Source organism: Microcaecilia unicolor, chromosome 1 (assembly GCF_901765095.1).
Source record: "Microcaecilia unicolor chromosome 1, aMicUni1.1, whole genome shotgun sequence".
In the NCBI taxonomy this organism is placed as follows: Eukaryota; Metazoa; Chordata; class Amphibia; order Gymnophiona; family Siphonopidae; genus Microcaecilia; species Microcaecilia unicolor.
The window spans coordinates 649,917,490-649,937,148 of NC_044031.1; the positions used below are offsets into that span (position 1 = coordinate 649,917,490).

Consider the following 19,659-nt stretch of genomic DNA (forward strand, 5'->3'; position numbering starts at 1 on the left):
GCGGGAAGTTTCATCCTCGGTGATCTCAGGAAAAGAGGAGAAAGAGACCTGGGTAGGTTGGTTGAGGGAGAGGGTTAAAGGGTGAAGAGGAGGTGGTGGCTTGGTCGTGAACTCAAGGTTGATCTTTTGCACTTTGTCGCGGAAATAGTCGGCCAGTGATTGAGGAGAGAGAGAAGGGGGAGTAGGAGCGGGGGGCACTTTTAGGAGGGAGTTAAGGGTGGTGAAGAGACAACGAGGGTTGGAGCTGAGAGAATTGGTCAATTGGGTGTAATAGTCCTGTTTTGCACGGAATAGGGAGGAGAGGGAGGATAGCATGAATTTGTAGTGGAGGAAGTCTGAAAGGGTACGAGATTTCCTCCAGAGGCGCTCAGCGGATCGGGTGCAGGAGCGAAGGTAACGGATGCAAGGAGTCAGCCAGGGCTGGGTATTGGTGCGCTTTGTGGGACTGGACAAACCAGGGCTTCACTTCCCATTAGCTTGAGAAAAATATATGCAGAAACAGCAAAGGGCTGAGCTTAATCCAAATCATGTGCAAAACTCCACCAGGAGTATCCTGCCCCACTGGAGAACGGACAATACTGCTACCCTACAGCAGGAGTAGAATTATTTAATTCCAAAACAATTGATTTTCTCTGCATCTCACTATGGCAAAATGTTCTTTAAACAACAGTCTAGAAAGCACTTGAAGACGTACCTGGGAGCCTATTTACCAGCCATGTGAGTTGCTTCTTTGAGATATTTGTCCAGCTGAGGTCCAGGCTGACTGGTTGTCTCTTAATGATGCCACTGAGCGCCTGAGGCACAACAGACTTACGTCGACTCAAGTCAATCTTTGTCCAAAGTCTTTTGTCACAACACCTGATAGAGAAAGAAAAATAAAAAAAAAGATAAAGGGGCTGGAGGAACAGGAGGAAAGTAGGGAAAGAAAAAGCTGCAATACTTACTTCTGATTCCCTGCAGAGCTTATTATTTTATTAACTTGATATCTCACTATGCAGCTACCTCAGCTTTCCATCTGGTCAAGCTACTATGACAACTCCAAAAAGGGGAGGGGTGAGGGGAGGATTGTGAGAGTTACATACTATAGCTAAACTATTTACATTTCTTTGAAGATAATGGAATCAACATTCACACAAGTGATGCTTCGTAGCTTAACAAATACAAGAGGGAAATCAAAACAGTATTCAGTTGACTTTTTGCTTCCTGAGCATAAACCCTTTCTTCCCTAAATAGAGGAAGAAAATCAAACTATAAATGCAGACCCTGAAGACCAGGTTAAAGGCCATTGAGTACAGACAGATCATACTTAGCATACTGACTGAAAGCTACATCTATGTAGGTTAAGCTCCATGTTGTGGCGTTCTAAATCTCAATGATCTTTTGATAACATCATAGCACTGAAAGTGCTTCTTTTAAGGCTGGACATATTAATGAAAGATGTAATTTGCTACCCAACTGGAGATGCTGCATTTTGTCATCACCACTACTTGAGATGCCCTATTGATTAGCCAACTTATCCACAGAAAACTAATGAAAAAGACAACAGTTAGGTGGACTCCTGAATATAAAAAAAGAAAATGTGCAGCTACTGTTATGCCACAAACTTTGTATTTGATTACAGAGAGTACATAAAGTTCATCCAGAAATGGAAGAGAAAAAAATATCAAAAAGATGCAAAACGCAACCAATACAAAAATCTCCAATTGGACAAATTAAAGTGCCCAAAAATAAGGCCATTTTACAACAGCTGAGTAACTCTGCAGAGAGGAAAATATTCAGAAAGGAGTGCTAAAAGAAAGATGCCACAACAGTTAGAGCACTTAGATGGAGCTAAAGGGAAATATTTATAATAGATAATATGGAGCAGGAGGGAGAGCAATGTTCCCTCTAAGCTGTGCAGGAATAATCCCTTTCTTAAATTTAAGTCTGCTTTAAAAGTTGTACTTCTGGAGCTAAAGGGAAATATCTATAATAGATAATATGGAGCACGAGCGAGAGCAATGTTCCCTCTAAGCTGTGCAGGAGTAATCTTTTCTTAAATTTGTCTGCTTTAAAAGTTCTACTTCTTTCAATTAAGTTTTGGCCAAATGCTTTGTGGCTCTGATGGCTTGCTGATAGTTTTTTTTCTGTTATTGTTGTGTTATTTTGTACTCCCCCCCCACTTCTCGTGTCTGTTTTATGTATGGTACATGTCCTATTCTTAATTGGCACTCTTTTCCTTCATTCCATTTTAATTTGTATTTGTGAACCACCCTGATATGCTTGTCAGGTAGTGAGGTATATCAAGTTTTAATAATAAGCATTCCTGCCAATGGAGGTTGCTGTTTTGGTATCACATTTTCAACAGTGAGGAACAGGCAAGCTCTGCTTATCCCCAGCAATTGAACACATGATACTACTACTACTTATCATTTCTATAGCGCTACAAGGCATACGCAGCGCTGTACACCATACACAAAAGACAGTCCCTGCTCAAAGAGCTTACAATCTGAAGCACTATCTCCCACTTACAGGAATGCTGTTGAAGACTCCTGTAAGGCTTAGAGGGAACACTGAGTAGTGTGGAACAGAGTAAAAAAAAAAATGATGACTGAGAAGGAAAAGCAGGACAAGCCAGTGAATGGAAAGGGAGCTGCACAGGTGGATGTGAGTAATATAGACCAAGCCAAGAGAGCAGAGAGGAGTAAGGAGAGAGATCAAGAGACTGAAGAGCTGGTACTGGATCTCCTGGGATACATGGAGACTGTTAGGCATGCTGGGGCTCAAAAGAGGGAAAGACTGCCAAAGTTAAACCTTACACCTAAGGTATCAAAAAGGATAAGTAAATACAAAGGCCACAAACCGCCTTACCTATTGATATTAGAGAGGTAAATGAAATCCAATACTATGCAGTAAAAACTGTTACTGACAGAATCCTACTGAAAAAGACACAGGGCCAGACAGGAGAAAAAAAAAAACCAAATCCTCCTTGGGAAAAACATATTGAGGGAAAAATAAAATCACTGCCTACCAAAGTGTCCCTGACAGATGAGTATCTCAAAGGCTCAAGATCACCAAAGGTAATAAGATTAAAAAAAAAAAGAAAAACATCAAACATGCTGCATTAACAGAAGACAACCTTAAATTCACGTTCCAATAATAACTTGAAATTAGCAGCAGAAAAACAAAAGCTGCAGAAATATGAAAATAGAAGAGAAATCAAAACAATTTTTTATGTTTCAGGACCAAAGTTATGGAACAAACTGCCAAGCCAGATTCATATAATCAGAATGCCTGTTTTTAAAAAGATGCTGAAAACACTTCTTTACCAACAAGCACTTGGAGAAGGTTTCTCGGATGGTTGAAAGTCTGATGTAATTATGAAGTTATATGTATTCAATGAGCTACTGTTTTATAATTTTTGTTATGACTTGTTTTTTGTGTTTTTAAAGTTTTATAATTGTGATATTGATGCTGTATTGTTATTTTTATATTATGTATGTACAATATGTAAGGACAACTTTACCACAGGCATCATCTGTTTATCTCACCAGCAGTGTAAATTTTGACCCCTGAGGCAGGCAGTTTGTCCCACTGAAACACAAACACAAGGTGTTTTGTTGAACACACTCTATGTTGAGGCTCGTGTTGCATTCTCTACTTTTCTGCCCCCATCGAACCTTTTGTAGAGGTGTCTTCCTGTTTTGTTGTGGAATCCAGTCCTAAGAAAAGCAGAAATCTCAGTATAGCATGGATTGACTATAAGGAAACTTTTGATAGCAATCCATATGCCTGGATAATTAACTGCCTCGAAATGTGCAAAATTAACTCTAGATTGAGTAGACCTATGACCTAAGACTTGTCATACTGGGACAGACCAAAGGTACATCAAAATTCACCATGAAAATGTGGCAAACCACAATCCATCTGAAGTATTGAAATAGAAAGCTCATTATTCCTAGCAACAACATCAAGGAAGCAATATCTCAGGGAAACTCCTTAATTACTCTTGTATAGCACTTACAGGCAGATGTTCAAAAGTCGCCGTTAAATACAGTGTGTTTACAGACGCAGCTGAACTTACTGATTTCTAAACAGCAACCAATGCTCAAAGGAAATAGCATGCAAATTAGATGAACGCAAATTCTGCAAGCGGCTCGGTAGGTAAAGTGCCTAGTGCGTGCGCAGAACAATCTCTCTCAAGTGTCCATGTTCTGCGCATGCCGAGGGAAAAAGTGTATCGTTTTAATTCTGTTGTCGGCTCCACTGTCCCACTGCTGCACTCTCATGCTGGCTCTCTCCTTCCTTCTGCAGCTCCTGAAAATCAGTTTTTTTTTCTGCTACTTTGGGGCTAAACTCTGCCTTCTCACTGATGTCGTTCTTTACACAGCTGACATCAGGCTTTTCCCAGCGGACTGGCTGTCTGCTTTTGTTTCTCCACCCTTGTGGGAGGGATTTCACTGTCCTCATGGGGCATCTTGTATCTGAGCTGTTCTCTGCTCCCACTGGTTAATCAGCTATTTTGCTTCTCCTTAGCAAAAGTGAAAATGCCAGCAAGAGCTCCTTCAAATTTCACACATACTTGCAGGTATTATTGAAATATGCAAGCAGACTGCTGCACCGAGAAGTCACCCTCATGCAACGACAGTTCCAGACCTGCCAGAAAATTCTGCACGTTAAAAGTAGGCACTCCTTTATGTGCATCACTCAGAATGCTCATTTTAATACTAATGAGCTCTTTGTAATACATTTGCATAGGGTTATGATTAGCTGCTGCCCTGAACGGTAAAAGCCATACAGAACCCCTTTGTGCATTAGACACTGAATAACGTGATTGTCAGACTGGCTAGAACCGGTAAACTTTGAGTATAAGGCCCTGATAATCCTTTGAGTACTCTTAACTCTTTGGACTAATCTTAAAGATGGTAATGGATCTTAAAGACATCGAAAACAAAGAGATCAAAAGCAAAAAGTGTTAAAAAATACCAAAACCTATTACAGTGCTGAAGGAATCTTTCAACCATGAATCAGCTTAAGTTTTATCTCATATTAACATTTTTTAAAAATCAAATTGAATTAAAATAAGTGCCTGTGTAGTAGGAGGAGTGGCCTAGTGGTTAGAGTGGTGGACTTTGGTACTGGGGAACTGGGTTCGATTCCCACTGCAGGCACAGGCAGCTCCTTGTGACTCTGGGCAACTCACTTAACCCTCCATTGCCCCAGGTACAAATAAGTACCTAAGCCGCATTGAGCCTGCCATGAGTGGGAAAGCACGGGGTACAAATAAATTAAAAAAAATTAAGGCCAGTACTGGGCGGACTTCTACAGTCTGTGTTGAGCCCAGGTGGCAGTGTTCCTCTGGGGCTCTTAAAGCTTCTTTATCTCCTCATAACCTCTGCAATTAGCTCATGCAAGTAGACCAATTCTCAAGATTTTGACTCCTGAATGATTTATGGATAAATTTACCTGTAATCTAGTGAGAAACAACAAAAAAAAGGACAAACCTTTAAAATCAGGAGACCCCAAAAATTGAGGACCAGTTAACTGGGCTTCAGTGAGAAGCAGATCTCAAAACTCACTCCCACAGTGGGTGAGAGCCTTGAAAAGCAAGTTTTAGAGGCCAGCTGATGAAAGCTCCATTTGATCCACTTGTTACTTGCCACCTGAAGTTTTTGATCTGGAAAATCGTATTCTTAGTGGCGATCACTTCAGTCCACAAAGTTAGTGAGCTCTAGGCCCTAGTAGGTTATCCATCTTACAGAAGATTTCAACATAACAGGATGTGGGCGAAGAACTACTTTTTAAGTTTCTTCCTAAGATATTGTTGGAGTTCCATCCAAACCAGTCAGTTGTTCTACCAACGTTTTCCCCAAAACCACATGCTCACCTGAGTGAAAGTGCACTGCATACGGTGAACTATAAAAGAGCCTTGGTCTTCTATCTGGAGCAAACTAAAGCCCATAGACAGATTATCGATGAGGGCAGCCATCAGTAAAAGAACACTATCCAGTTGGCTGGCAGATTGTATCTTCTCTACTTATGCACCACCACACAAGTGCCTCTCATGAAGCGGACAACTAGAGGCTGTACAGATAAGGACTCACCCTCTACACCAGTGGTTCCCAAACCTGTCCTGGGGGAACCCCAGTCAGTTAGGTTTTCAGTCTATCCGCAATGAATATTCATGAGTTATATTTGCATGCACTGCCTCCACTGGGCGCAAATCTAACTCAAATATTCATTGCGGATAGCCTGTCATCCAGGACAGGTTTGGGAACCATGGCTCCACATGCTGACAGTAAGCGCCAATTGCACAGTGCTGAATCCTAACACAGTTGATCTGATATGTGTAGAAGGTACTTAAGCAGTTTTTGTGTATGACAGGAAAATGGATCTAGGGACCTGCCTTCACATCAGATGGCAAACTTTCTCCATTTAAAATTATATGGCTTCTTAGTAGAATCCTTTCTGAAAGCAAGGACGATGCAAGATACACCTTCATGCAGTTGGAGAGAATCGACCTCTAACCTCTCAACATTCAAACTGTGAGGGCTAGAGTTTGGAGGATGGGATGCAGAAGCAACTCCTCGTTCTGGATGATGAGTGTCAGAAAACACTTCTGTCTCCACAGATATCTGACAGCTAATTCAGGAGAGGGAACCACATCTGTCTTGGCCAACAGGGGGGCATTGAAGATCATTGTCCCGCAGGAGTTTCAGCAAGGTTTTCCCTACAAGAGGTAAAGGAGGAAATCATACAGAAGACCCTTCCCACAATTGAAGAGAAAATCATCCAAGACTAGACTGTATGACTCCAGGTGGGACTTTGGGTTGTTGAATAGGTCTGGGGATGGATTCCTGCGCTCCTTCCTTCAATGCTCTCTTTACCAGCCAATCGACCAGGTAGCAAAAACACATGCAGTTCCAGTCCACATAGTGCTTGTGACCACTGCAAGCAAGACATTTTGTAAAAAGAAATTTTGTGACTGGATGTGAGGACAAAAGGCAGAATACAATACAGATAGTGGCATTTCCCAACTCGAAATATGAGACACTGCCTAAGATTGGGATGTACCTGGATGTGGATGTGGATATAAGCATCCTTTAAGTCCAGACAGCACATCCAATGATTTGCCTGAATCATGGGGGATTAAGGTACCCAGGGAAAACATCCAGATCTTTTCTTTTGCCAAATATTTGTTCAGCGTCTTTACGTCTAGGATGAGACAAAATCCTCCTGCTTTCATGGGGACCAGGAAGGAGTAAAATCCCTACCTTGTACACTTCGGTGGAATGGGATCGATAGCACTTACACTTAAATAATAATTAAAAAAAAAAAGCCGCAAGCCAAATGAGAGATGTGAGCTGTGGAGAGAAAGTGACGCACAACCTCACTGCTCTGTGTAAAGAACAAGACAGTCTGGTCCCATGTGATGAGCTGGAAGGCACATGTGCATGCGTAGGCTTTTAGAAAGTGGTTGGAAAGATTTCTGCACCAGGCTCTGTCAGATGACATCACCCTTATGTGGAAATATAGTATCCTGCTTGTCCTCAGAGAACACTGGTTCCCCTTAGGACCTTTCTTTTGTTTGCTGGAAAGTTGTGATTTTACCCTATGTCTGAAGCTTTCTATGTAGTTGTCCAGATTGTTATTTTGTCCATCCTGTGGGGTGAAATAAGTGTTCTTTTGTTTAAAACTGTATTCCGGTCTGTTGGGAGTTCCTTTGTTGTGAAAATGTGCCTTTCAGGCAAACAAAAGAAAATTCTGTACTACTACTACTACTATTTAACATTTCTAAAATTCTGTACAATCGTACTCCACCAGAAAGAGCGGCCATAAGAACTCTACAAACTAACCAACGCATTATCATCAAACCCGCAGACAAAGGAGGCTCAGTGGTGATTATGGACACAAAAAAATACTTTGAAGAAGGGCACAGACAGCTTTCAGACAAAGCGAATGCTACATACCTGTAGAAGGTATTCGCCGAGGACAGCAGGCTGATTGTTCTCACTGATGGGTGACGTCCACGGCAGCCCCTCCAATCGGAATCTTCACTAGCAAAGTCCTTTGCTAGCCCTCGCGCGCCTGTGCGCACCGCGCATGCGCGGCCGTCTTCCCGCCCGAAACCGGCTTGAGCCGGCCAGTCTCATATGTAGCAAGACAAATACAAGGGAAGACACAACTCCAAAGGGGAGGCGGGCGGGTTTGTGAGAACAATCAGCCTGCTGTCCTCGGAGAATACCTTCTACAGGTATGTAGCATTCGCTTTCTCCGAGGACAAGCAGGCTGCTTGTTCTCACTGATGGGGTATCCCTAGCCCCCAGGCTCACTCAAAACAACAACCATGGTCAATTGGGCCTCGCAACGGCGAGGACATAACTGAGATTGACCTAAAAAAATTTACCAACTAACTGAGAGTGCAGCCTGGAACAGAACAAACAGGGCCCTCGGGGGGTGGAGTTGGATCCTAAAGCCCAAACAGGTTCTGAAGAACTGACTGCCCGAACCGACTGTCGCGTCGGGTATCCTGCTGCAGGCAGTAATGAGATGTGAATGTGTGGACAGATGACCACGTCGCAGCTTTGCAAATTTCTTCAATAGAGGCTGACTTCAAGTGGGCTACCGACGCAGCCATGGCTCTAACATTATGAGCCGTGACATGACCCTCAAGAGCCAGCCCCGCCTGGGCGTAAGTGAAGGAAATGCAATCTGCTAGCCAATTGGATATGGTGCGTTTCCCCACAGCCACTCCCCTCCTGTTGGGATCAAAAGAAACAAACAATTGGGCGGACTGTCTGTTGGGCTGTGTCCGCTCCAGGTAGAAGGCCAATGCTCTCTTGCAGTCCAATGTGTGCAGCTGACGTTCAGCAGGGCAGGAATGAGGACGGGGAAAGAATGTTGGCAAGACAACTGACTGGTTCAGATGGAACTCCGACACGACCTTTGGCAAGAACTTAGGGTGAGTGCGGAGGCCTACTCTGTTATGATGAAATTTGGTGTAAGGGGCCTGGGCTACCAGGGCCTGAAGCTCACTGACTCTACGAGCTGAAGTAACTGCCACCAAGAAAATGACCTTCCAGGTCAAGTACTTCAGATGGCAGGAATTCAGTGGCTCAAAAGGAGGTTTCATCAGCTGGGTGAGAACGACATTGAGATCCCATGACACTGTAGGAGGCTTGACAGGGGGCTTTGACAAAAGCAAACCTCTCATGAAGCGAACAACTAAAGGCTGTCCCGAGATCGGCTTACCTTCCACATGGTAATGGTATGCACTGATTGCACTAAGGTGAACCCTTACAGAGTTGGTCTTGAGACCGGACTCAGACAAGTGCAGAAGGTATTCAAGCAGGGTCTGTGTAGGACAAGAGCGAGGATCTAGGGCCTTGCTGTCACACCAGACGGCAAACCTCCTCCATAGAAAGAAGTAACTCCTCTTAGTGGAATCTTTCCTGGAAGCAAGCAAGATGCGGGAGTCACCCTCTGACAGACCCAAAGAGGCAAAGTCTACGCTCTCAACATCCAGGCCGTGAGAGCCAGGGACCGGAGGCTGGGATGCAGAAGAGCCCCTTCGTCCTGCGTGATGAGGGTCGGAAAACACTCCAATCTCCACGGTTCTTCGGAGGATAACTCCAGAAGAAGAGGGAACCAGATCTGACGCGGCCAAAAAGGAGCAATCAGAATCATGGTGCCTCGGTCTTGCTTGAGTTTCAACAAAGTCTTCCCCACCAGAGGAATGGGAGGATAGGCATACAGCAGACCCTCCCCCCAATTCAGGAGGAAGGCATCCGATGCCAGTCTGCCGTGGGCCTGAAGCCTGGAACAGAACTGAGGGACTTTGTGGTTGGCTCGAGATGCGAAGAGATCCACCAAGGGGGTGCCCCAAGCTTGGAAAATCTGGCGCACCACTCGGGAGTTGAGCGACCACTCGTGAGGTTGCATAATCCTGCTCAATCTGTCGGCCAGACTGTTGTTTACGCCTGCCAGATATGTGGCTTGGAGCACCATGCCGTGACGGCGAGCCCAGAGCCACATGCTGACGGCTTCCTGACACAGGGGGCGAGATCCGGTGCCCCCCTGCTTGTTGACGTAGTACATGGCAACCTGGTTGTCTGTCTGAATTTGGATAATTTGGTGGGACAGCCGATCTCTGAAAGCCTTCAGAGCGTTCCAGATCGCTCGCAACTCCAGAAGATTGATCTGTAGATCGCGTTCCTGGAGGGACCAGCTTCCTTGGGTGTGAAGCCCATCGACATGAGCTCCCCACCCCAGGAGAGACGCATCCGTAGTCAGCACTTTTTTGCGGCTGAGGAATTTGGAAAGGACGTCCCAGAGTCAGATTGGACCAAATCGTCCACCAATACAGGGATTCGAGAAAACTCGTGGACAGGTGGATCACGTCTTCTAGATCCCCAGCAGCTTGAAACCACTGGGAAGCTAGGGTCCATTGAGCAGATCTCATGTGAAGGCGGGCCATGGGAGTCACATGAACTGTGGAGGCCATGTGGCCCAGCAATCTCAACATCTGCCGAGCTGTGATCTGCTGGGACGCTCGCACCCGCGAGACGAGGGACCACAAGTTGTTGGCTCTCGCCTCTGGGAGATAGGCGCGAGCCGTCCGGGAATCCAGCAGAGCTCCTATGAATTCGAGTCTCTGCGCCGGGAGAAGATGGGACTTTGGGTAATTTATCACAAACCCCAGTAGCTCCAGGAGGCGAATACTCATCTGCATGGACTGCAGGGCTCCTGCCTCGGATGTGTTCTTCACCAGCCAATCGTCGAGATATGGGAACACGTGCACCCCCAGCCTGCGAAGTGCCGCTGCTACTACAGCCAAGCACTTTGTGAACACCCTGGGCGCAGAGGCGAGCCCAAAGGGTAGCACACAGTACTGGAAGTGACGTGTGCCCAGCTGAAATCGCAGATACTGTCTGTGAGCTGGCAGTATCGGGATGTGTGTGTAGGCATCCTTCAAGTCCAGAGAGCATAGCCAATCGTTTTCCTGAATCATGGGAAGTAGGGTGCCCAGGGAAAGCATCCTGAACTTTTCTTTGACCAGATATTTGTTCAGGGCCCTTAGGTCTAAGATGGGACGCATCCCCCCTGTTTTCTTTTCCACAAGGAAGTACCTGGAATAGAATCCCAGCCCTTCTTGCCCGGATGGCACGGGCTCGACCGCATTGGCGCTGAGAAGGGCGGAGAGTTCCTCTGCAAGCACTCGCTTGTGCTGGAAACTGTAAGACTGAGCTCCCGGTGGACAATTTGGAGGTTTTGAGGCCAAATTGAGGGTGTATCCTTGCCGGACTATTTGGAGAACCCACTGATCGGAGGTTATGAGAGGCCACCTTTGGTGAAAAGCTTTCAACCTCCCTCCGACTGGCAGGTCGCCCGGCACTGACACTTGGATGTCGGCTATGCTCTGCTGGAGCCAGTCAAAAGCTCGCCCCTTGCTTTTGCTGGGGAGCCGAGGGGCCTTGCTGGGGAGCCGAGGGGCCTTGCTGAGTCGCACGCTGCTGACGAGAGCGAGCGCGCTGGGGCTTAGCCTGGGCCGCAGGCTGTCGAGAAGGAGGATTGTACCTAGCTTGCCAGAAGAGTAGGGAACAGTCTTCCTTCCCCCAAAAAATCTTCTACCTGTAGAGGTAGAGGCTGAAGGCTGCCGGCGGGAGAACTTGTCGAATGCGGTGTCCCGCTGGTGGAGCTGCTCTACCACCTGTTCGACTTTCTCTCCAAAAATGTTATCCGCACGGCAAGGCGAGTCCGCAATCCGCTGCTGGATTCTATTCTCCAGGTCGGAGGCACGCAGCCATGAGAGCCTGCGCATCACCACACCTTGAGCAGCGGCCCTGGACGCAAAATCAAAGGTGTCATACACCCCTCTGGCCAGGAATTTTCTGCACGCCTTCAGCTGCCTGACCACCTCCTGAAAAGGCTTGGCTTGCTCAGGGGGGAGCGCATCAACCAAGCCCGCCAACTGCCGCACATTGTTCCGCATGTGTATGCTCGTGTAGAGCTGGTAAGACTGAATTTTGGCCACGAGCATAGAAGAATGGTAGGCCTTCCTCCCAAAGGAGTCTAAGGTTCTAGAGTCCTTGCCCGGGGGCGCCGAAGCATGCTCCCTAGAACTCTTAGCCTTCTTTAGGGCCAGATCCACAACTCCAGAATCATGAGGCAACTGGGTGTGCATCAGATCTGGGTCCCCATGGATCCGGTACTGGGACTCGATCTTCTTGGGGATGTGGGGATTAGTTAAAGGTTTTGTCCAGTTCGCAAGCAATGTCTTTTTTAGGACATGGTGCAAGGGAACAGTGGACGCTTCCTTAGGTGGAGAAGGATAGTCCAGGAGCTCAAACATTTCAGCCCTGGGCTCGTCCTCCACAACCACCGGGAAGGGGATGGCCGTAGACATCTCCCGGACAAAGGAAGCGAAAGACAGACTCTCAGGAGGAGAAAGCTGTCTTTCAGGAGAGGGAGTGGGATCGGAAGGAAGACCCTCAGACTCCTTGTCAGAGAAATATCTGGGGTCTTCTTCCTCTTCCCACGAGGCCTCACCCTCGGTGTCAGACACAAGTTCACGGACCTGTGTCTGCAACCGTGCCCGACTCGACTCCGTGGAGCCACGTCCACGATGGGGGCGTCGAGAGGTAGACTCCCTCGCCCGCATCGGCGAAGCTCCCTCCGCCGACGTAGTCGGGGAGCCTTCCTGGGAGGCGACGGCAGCCGGCACCGCACGCGGCACCGACGCCGGAGACCTCACCTCGGGCGATGGGCCAGCCGGCGCCACGCTCGACGGTACCGGTGGCGCAAGCACCGCTGGTACCGGAGGGGTAGGGCGCAACAGCTCTCCCAGGATCTCTGGGAGAACGGCCCGGAGGCTCTCGTTCAGAGCAGCTGCAGAGAAAGGCATGGAAGTCGATGCAGGCGTCGACGTCAGAACCTGTTCCGGGCGTGGAGGCTGTTCCGGGCTGTCCAGAGTGGAGCGCATCGACACCTCCTGAACAGAGGGTGAGCGGTCCTCACGGTGCCGATGCCTGCTGGGTGCCGACTCTCTCGGCGACCCAGAGCTCTCGGTACCGACACGGGAAGGGGACCGGTGACGATGCTTCTTCGACTTCTTGGAACGAAGCATGTCACCGGAGCTTCCCGGTACCGACGAGGAGGACGTAGAATCCAGCCGTCGCTTCCTCGGGGCCGAGGTCGGTCTCGGGGGGGCTGTACCGCAGGAGCCCTCAGGGTAGGGGGAGACCCACCCGAAGGCTCACCGCCACCAGCAGGGGAATGGACAGCCCTCACCTGCACTCCCGACGATGCACCACCGTCCGACGACATCAGCAGACGAGGTCCCGGTACCACCGACGTCGATGCAGCTATCCGATGTCTCGGCGCCGATGCAGAGAGCCGATGCCTCGATGCACTCGATGCACTGGTGGCCGAGGATGAAGCTCTGGACGCTGAAGACGTCGATGCACTCGATACCCCCGGTGCCGATGCCGACGAAGAGCCCGAGAACAAAACGTTCCACTGGGCCAATCTCGCTACCTGAGTCCGCCTTTGCAAAAGGGAACACAGACTACAGGCCTGAAGGCGGTGCTCGGCCCCCAGACACTGAAGACACGACGCGTGCCTGTCAGTGAGCGAGATTACCCGGGCGCACTGGGTGCACTTCTTGAAGCCGCTGGAAGGCTTCGATGTCATGGGCGGAAAAATCACGCCGGCGAAATCAAAATCCGAAATGGCGAAAATGAGCACCAAAACTTTGAGGGAGAAAAATCTCGACCGAGGCCGAAAAGAGGCCTACCCCGACGACGAAAGAAAACTTATCGGGGCAAAATCTGAAAATACGGGAAGGGGCAAACGAAACCCGAGGGGGCTTCTGGAACACTTCCCGAACAGTTTTAAAGGATTTTCCGAAGAAAAAACACGTCGAAAAAGGACGCGCGAGGTCGACTTTCCGGGGCTCGACACGGCAAAAACACGACCGTACCGAGTGCGGACGAAAGAAGACTGGCCGGCTCAAGCCGGTTTCGGGCGGGAAGACGGCCGCGCATGCGCGGTGCGCACAGGCGCGCGAGGGCTAGCAAAGGACTTTGCTAGTGAAGATTCCGATTGGAGGGGCTGCCGTGGACGTCACCCATCAGTGAGAACAAGCAGCCTGCTTGTCCTCGGAGAATATATACTACAGGAAACTAACAGAGGATCCCACACAGGATTATACAAAGCAGCTGAAAGACCTGATCAGAACATTTCCTAAACAAGTGCAGCTACATCTGAAGAAACTCATACCAAACCAGCCTTCTGTGGGCACATTCTACATGCTACCCAAAATCCACAAACCTGGAAACCCTGGCAGACCAATCATATAGGGTATTGGCACACTCACGGAGGAAATATCTGGACTCAGAGGGAATTCTGAAACCTCTCGTGCACAAAACAAACAGCTTCATACAAGACATCACAGACTTTTAGGCTCATTTTCAAAGCACTTAGCCTCCCAAAGTTCCATAGAAACCTATGGAACTTAGCCTCCCAAAGTGCTTTGAAAATATGCCTCTCTCTGAATAAATTGAAAAATATCAAGCAATTACCACCAAGTACCCTTCTGGTTACGATGGATGTAGAATCACTATACAGCAACATTCCCCTTGCGGATGGCATAGCTGCATGTGAGAAACTCCTAAAAACATCCACACTGGACCATCAATACTCACCAGAAACTATTACAAAGCTAATCAAATTAATTTTAACTCACAACTATTTCCGCTTTAACAATGATATCTATAACTACATAAGTAATGCCACACTGGGAAAAGACCAAGGGTCCATCGAGCCCAACATCCTGTCCACAACAGTGGCCAATCCAGGCCAAGGGCACCTGGCGAGCTTCCCAAACGTACAAACATTCTATACATGTTATTCCTGGAATTGTGGCTTTTTCCCAAGTCCATTTAGTAGTGGTTTATGGGCTTGTTCTTTAGGAAACCGTCTAACCCTTTTTTAAACTCTGCTAAGTTAACTGCCTTCACCACGTTCTCCGGCAACGAATTCCAGAGTTTAATTATGCGTTGGGTGAAGAAAAATTCTCTGATTTGTTTTAAATTTACTACACTGTAGTTTCATTGCAAATAATGGGCACTGCGATGGGCACCAGGACAGCACCACACTATGCCAACCTCTTTATGGCTGAGCTGGAAGAGACATTTCTGAATACATACCAGACCAAACCCCTAAAATACTACCAGTACATCAATGACATTTTTATGATTTGGACTGAGGGGGAAGAAACTCAAACAATTTCCTTCAATACATACCATCCAACAATCAGATTCAAAATTGACTACTCCCCAGAAAAAGTCAATTTTTTGGACACCACAGTCTCAATCAGCGATGGATATATACAAACATCCATATACAAGAAACCCACAGACAAATGCAGCTACCTCCACAACTCCAGCTTCCACCCTTCACATACAAAAAGATCCATTATTTACAGCCAAGCCACAAGATACCACCATATCTGCTCTGACCCAGGGGACAGACAGACACCTTGAAATCCTGACTGCTTCCTTCGAACAGAAAGGCTACAAGCCCAAAATATTCTCCAAGACACCCAGGGAAAATCTGCTACAGTACAAAGAAAAAAAAGCCACAGACAGAATCCCCCTTATAGTGACATACAAACCAGAGCTGGAAAAATTAAGAAAAATCATAAAAGATCTGCAGCCTCTACTCCAGGAGGATGAATTACTGAAAGAGATATTCCCATCCCCATCAGTGCCGGCCTTCCAACAGTCACCCAACTTAAAACACAAGCTAATTAGAAGTAAGCTCCCAACACAGACTCAAAAAGAAAAGAATGGCACACATCCTTGCAATATATCCAGCTGCAAACTATGCCAAAACATTTCACAGGACCCCACGGTCATTCGCAAAGGAAAAATATTCAACATTAAGGAATCTTTCACATGCTCATCTTCCAATGTGGTATATATCATTCAGTGTAAAAAATGCAATGAAGGCTGCTACACTGGAGAAACAAGTCAGATGCTAAAGAAGAGATTTAATTTACATAGACACCATATGAAAAATGCTAGTGCCAATAAAGATGTCACGCCTGTGGGGCAGCACTTTACAAAACCAGAACACTGTACCAGTGATTTCGTGGTAAGAATCCTGAAAGGGAACTTTAAAACAATACAGGAACGTAAGACCTTTGAAGTCAGAATGATTAAATATTTTGACACCCGACAGGACTTAGATCTGGGTTTTCTAGCCCATTATAAACCATAAAATTGTACTGCTTTGTCACCCTCCTGTCTCCATGCATATCTCCCTGTCCTTCATCCACCCGACTCTTCCTGTCTCTCATCTATCCACCACCATCCTTGTTAAGACTGTCACTGGAATGCTTTGATGTTTCACTTATATATACTGTCATCTACCAACATTTGCTTATTTCCGATCTGATGAAGAAGGGCAACCTTCGAAAGCTAATCAAGAAATGTATTAAGTTATGTCCAATAAAAAAGGTATCATCTTATTTTCTTTTCCATGTTTTACTTTGTTTTATTTCTATTGATTACCTTAGGGAAGGAATGGAATCAGACCATACCTTCAAGATAGCAGATTGATGCACTCAAGAAAGACATGCTCTAACTACAGAGTTGCCATTTCATGTACATCTTTTCTTAGTTACTGCAGGGAGAGCAGGGCAAAGTTGAAACATAATCTGTGCTACCTTAAGGCTGGAATCAGGCGTGACCCCCATGGAGCTGAAATGAGTTCCTCTATAGCCTCATGAATATGGAAAGCATTAGGAGGCTTCTTCATGCGTAACATAATAGCTAGAAAGTGCAGGAATTCGATAAGATGGAGGAGAGGAAATATTTGGAATTTCCAGAACCTTAGTTATAAAGGTAAGGAATTCCTTTCTATGGAAAAAGCCTGGCAGCTGTGAGGTCATCCCCTTCAGTATTAGGAAGGTCACCCATCACCAAGGGTGGCAGAAAAAGAATGACAGGAAGTCATCAAAAAGGCTACATAGTAACATAGTAGATGATGGCAGATAACGACAGACCATAGAAATCTGCACGGTACTGGTTTAATTTTCAACTATTGGAGTTGCCATCGAAGCCCACTCCAGACCAACTAATCTAGTTAGCCATAATCGGGACACAGACTGTAGAAGTCTGTCCAGCACTAGCATTACTTCTTAACTACTTGATTTGTTGCTTAAGCACAGATAAGTTGTTTTGATTCCATTCTCTTTCTATACAGGAATCCTTTGTGCTTATCCCACACATTCTTGAATTTTGTTACTGTTTTTGTCTCCACCACTTCCTGTAGGAGGGCATTCCAGGCATCCACCGTCCTCTCCCATGAAAAAGTACTTCCTAACATTACTTCCAAGTCGACCCCCCTGTAATCTCAATTCATGCCCTTTAGTTCTACCGCATGCCCTTCTCTAGAAAAGGTTTGTTTGCATATTAATACTTTTCAAATATCCAAATGTCTGTATCATTTATTTATTTTGCTGCATTTATATCCCACATTTTCCCACACATTTGCAGGCACAATGTGGCTTACATTATGTCGCAAGGCGATAACCATTAACGGCATGATAAGTACAGAGAAGAGTTACATTTAAGGTATATAATATCAAGCAAATTAGATATTAAAGATAAAATATCAAGTGAATTCATATCATATCACCTCTATTCCTCCTTTCCTCTAGGGCAGGGGTGGGAAATCTCAGTCCTCAATCCAGTTGGGTTTTCAGGATTTCCCCAATGAATATGCATGAGATCTATTTGCATACAAGAAAGGCATATTCATAGATAACATACATATTCATTAGAACTACATCTACCTATACTAACACCAAAATTGTTTATAATCTCAAACGTAGATAATAAGCTAAACCACATTCTAATAATAAACACGTTCTATATTTAATACAAAAGAAACTTTAAAAACAGATGTAACAAAAAATACATACTACCCCAAACACATGTTCTCAGTCCCATAGAGACAAAAATGCAGGAGATACAATATGATTCCAGTACTTATCTTAGCACCAACAAAAATCCAAGGAGGAAACAAACGTTTCAACTTTCTTAACTCTAAGGCAGCACACTTGTACAAGGAAGTGACAAGCCACAAACACTGCTTGTCACAGAGCCAGCTCCGCCTTCAGCTCTGCCATAAAGTTTCAAATCATTCTGGCTTTATCCAAACACCACAATTTTATGCCAAGAAACTGGGCGTATGAAAGTCTTGTTAGAACAAACAAAGTACACCATTCAGTGCACAGCTAATATTCAAAAGAAAAGTACCAATTTGCAGTGCCACAGATTGGTGCATCAAAATAAAATCTCCATGGACTAGGGAACATGCAGAAAAGAGTGTCTTCAACTTAATTCCAACAGAACTGGACTCAACACAGATCTATGTTTTACTAAAATATAGCGTCATCAGGAGTCCAAGCTGGAAAAAAACACACATAACACCATAATGGCAACCTTATAAGAATACATAAACATTATGCATAATCCCATCAAACAATTTCAAATACAAACCAGAAAACTTCTTCACAACCACTTATGCCAGGGTAAATACTCCCAGAATGGCAGCCTCACAACAGACTAACCATCATATGTGCAGGAACCATTGGCTGTAACACATCATCCACTTAAATACCTCACAATGGATCCTCTCCCTAAATCCACTTCACTTCTTTATTCAATCCCTGTGGTTCTACTGTTTGCCACATATAGATCATTTGCTTTTCTATTCTGACCAACATCTCTGAGATATAACCTCCTCTTGGTGTTAGCACAATAAATCTTAACTCATTAATCTCATGTTTAATACATAACCAATGATCTACCAGAGGGGAACCTGCTCGCTGCACAAGATTATTCAAAAGTTGGGCTGTGTAATTTGGCTGGTCTTTTAGTCTGCCCAATGTACCACTGCAAATCGAGACTTTTCGATTAATGTGCACTGAATGGTGTGCTTATTTGTTCTAACAAGGCTTTCATATGCCAGTTTCCTGGCGTTTTTGCTGGTGTTTGGATAAAGCCAGAATGATTTGAAACTTTACGGCAGAGCTGAAGGTGGAGCTGGCTCCATGACAAGAAGTGTTTGTGGCTTCCATGTAGAAGTATGCTGCCTTGGAATGAAGGAAGTTGAAACTTTTACTGTTTCCTTCTTGGACTTTTGTTGGTGCTAAGATAAGTACTGGGGTCATATTGTATCTCCTGGATTTTTGTCTCTATGGGACCGAAGACGTGTTTGAGGTAGTCTCTATTTTATGTTATATCTGTTTTTAAAGTTTCTTTTGTATTAAAGAATATGTTTATTGTTTAGATTAGTATATAAATGCATATTCATTACAGAAATCCTGAGAACCCAACTGGGGTGCAGCCCGCGAAGATCAAAGTTGCCCATTCCTGCTCTAGGGTATACATACTCAGGTCCTCGAGACTCTTCTCTTAGATCTTTCGGCACAAAGCCCATATCATTTTTGTTGCTTTCCTCTGAACCGCTTCAAGTCTTTTTATGTCATTAGCAAAATACAGCCTCCAAAACTGAACATAGTACTCCAAGTGGGGACTCATCAATGACTTGTGCAGGGGCACCAACACTTCCTTTTTCTGCTGGTTATACCTCTCTATGCAGCCT

At 45.7% G+C, this 19,659-nt stretch overlaps 1 protein-coding gene across 2 annotated transcripts in view; it reads right to left on the reverse strand.

Moving 5' to 3' along the window:
• KDM2A (lysine demethylase 2A) overlaps positions 1-19,659 on the reverse strand; it is a 380,937-nt gene that overhangs the window by 45,246 nt on the left and 316,032 nt on the right. For both annotated transcript variants that reach the window (XM_030185811.1, XM_030185820.1), the window contains one exon: positions 695-858. In XM_030185811.1, coding sequence (XP_030041671.1) covers positions 695-858 — 164 coding nt within the window. The remainder of the gene's footprint in view (positions 1-694; positions 859-19,659) is intronic.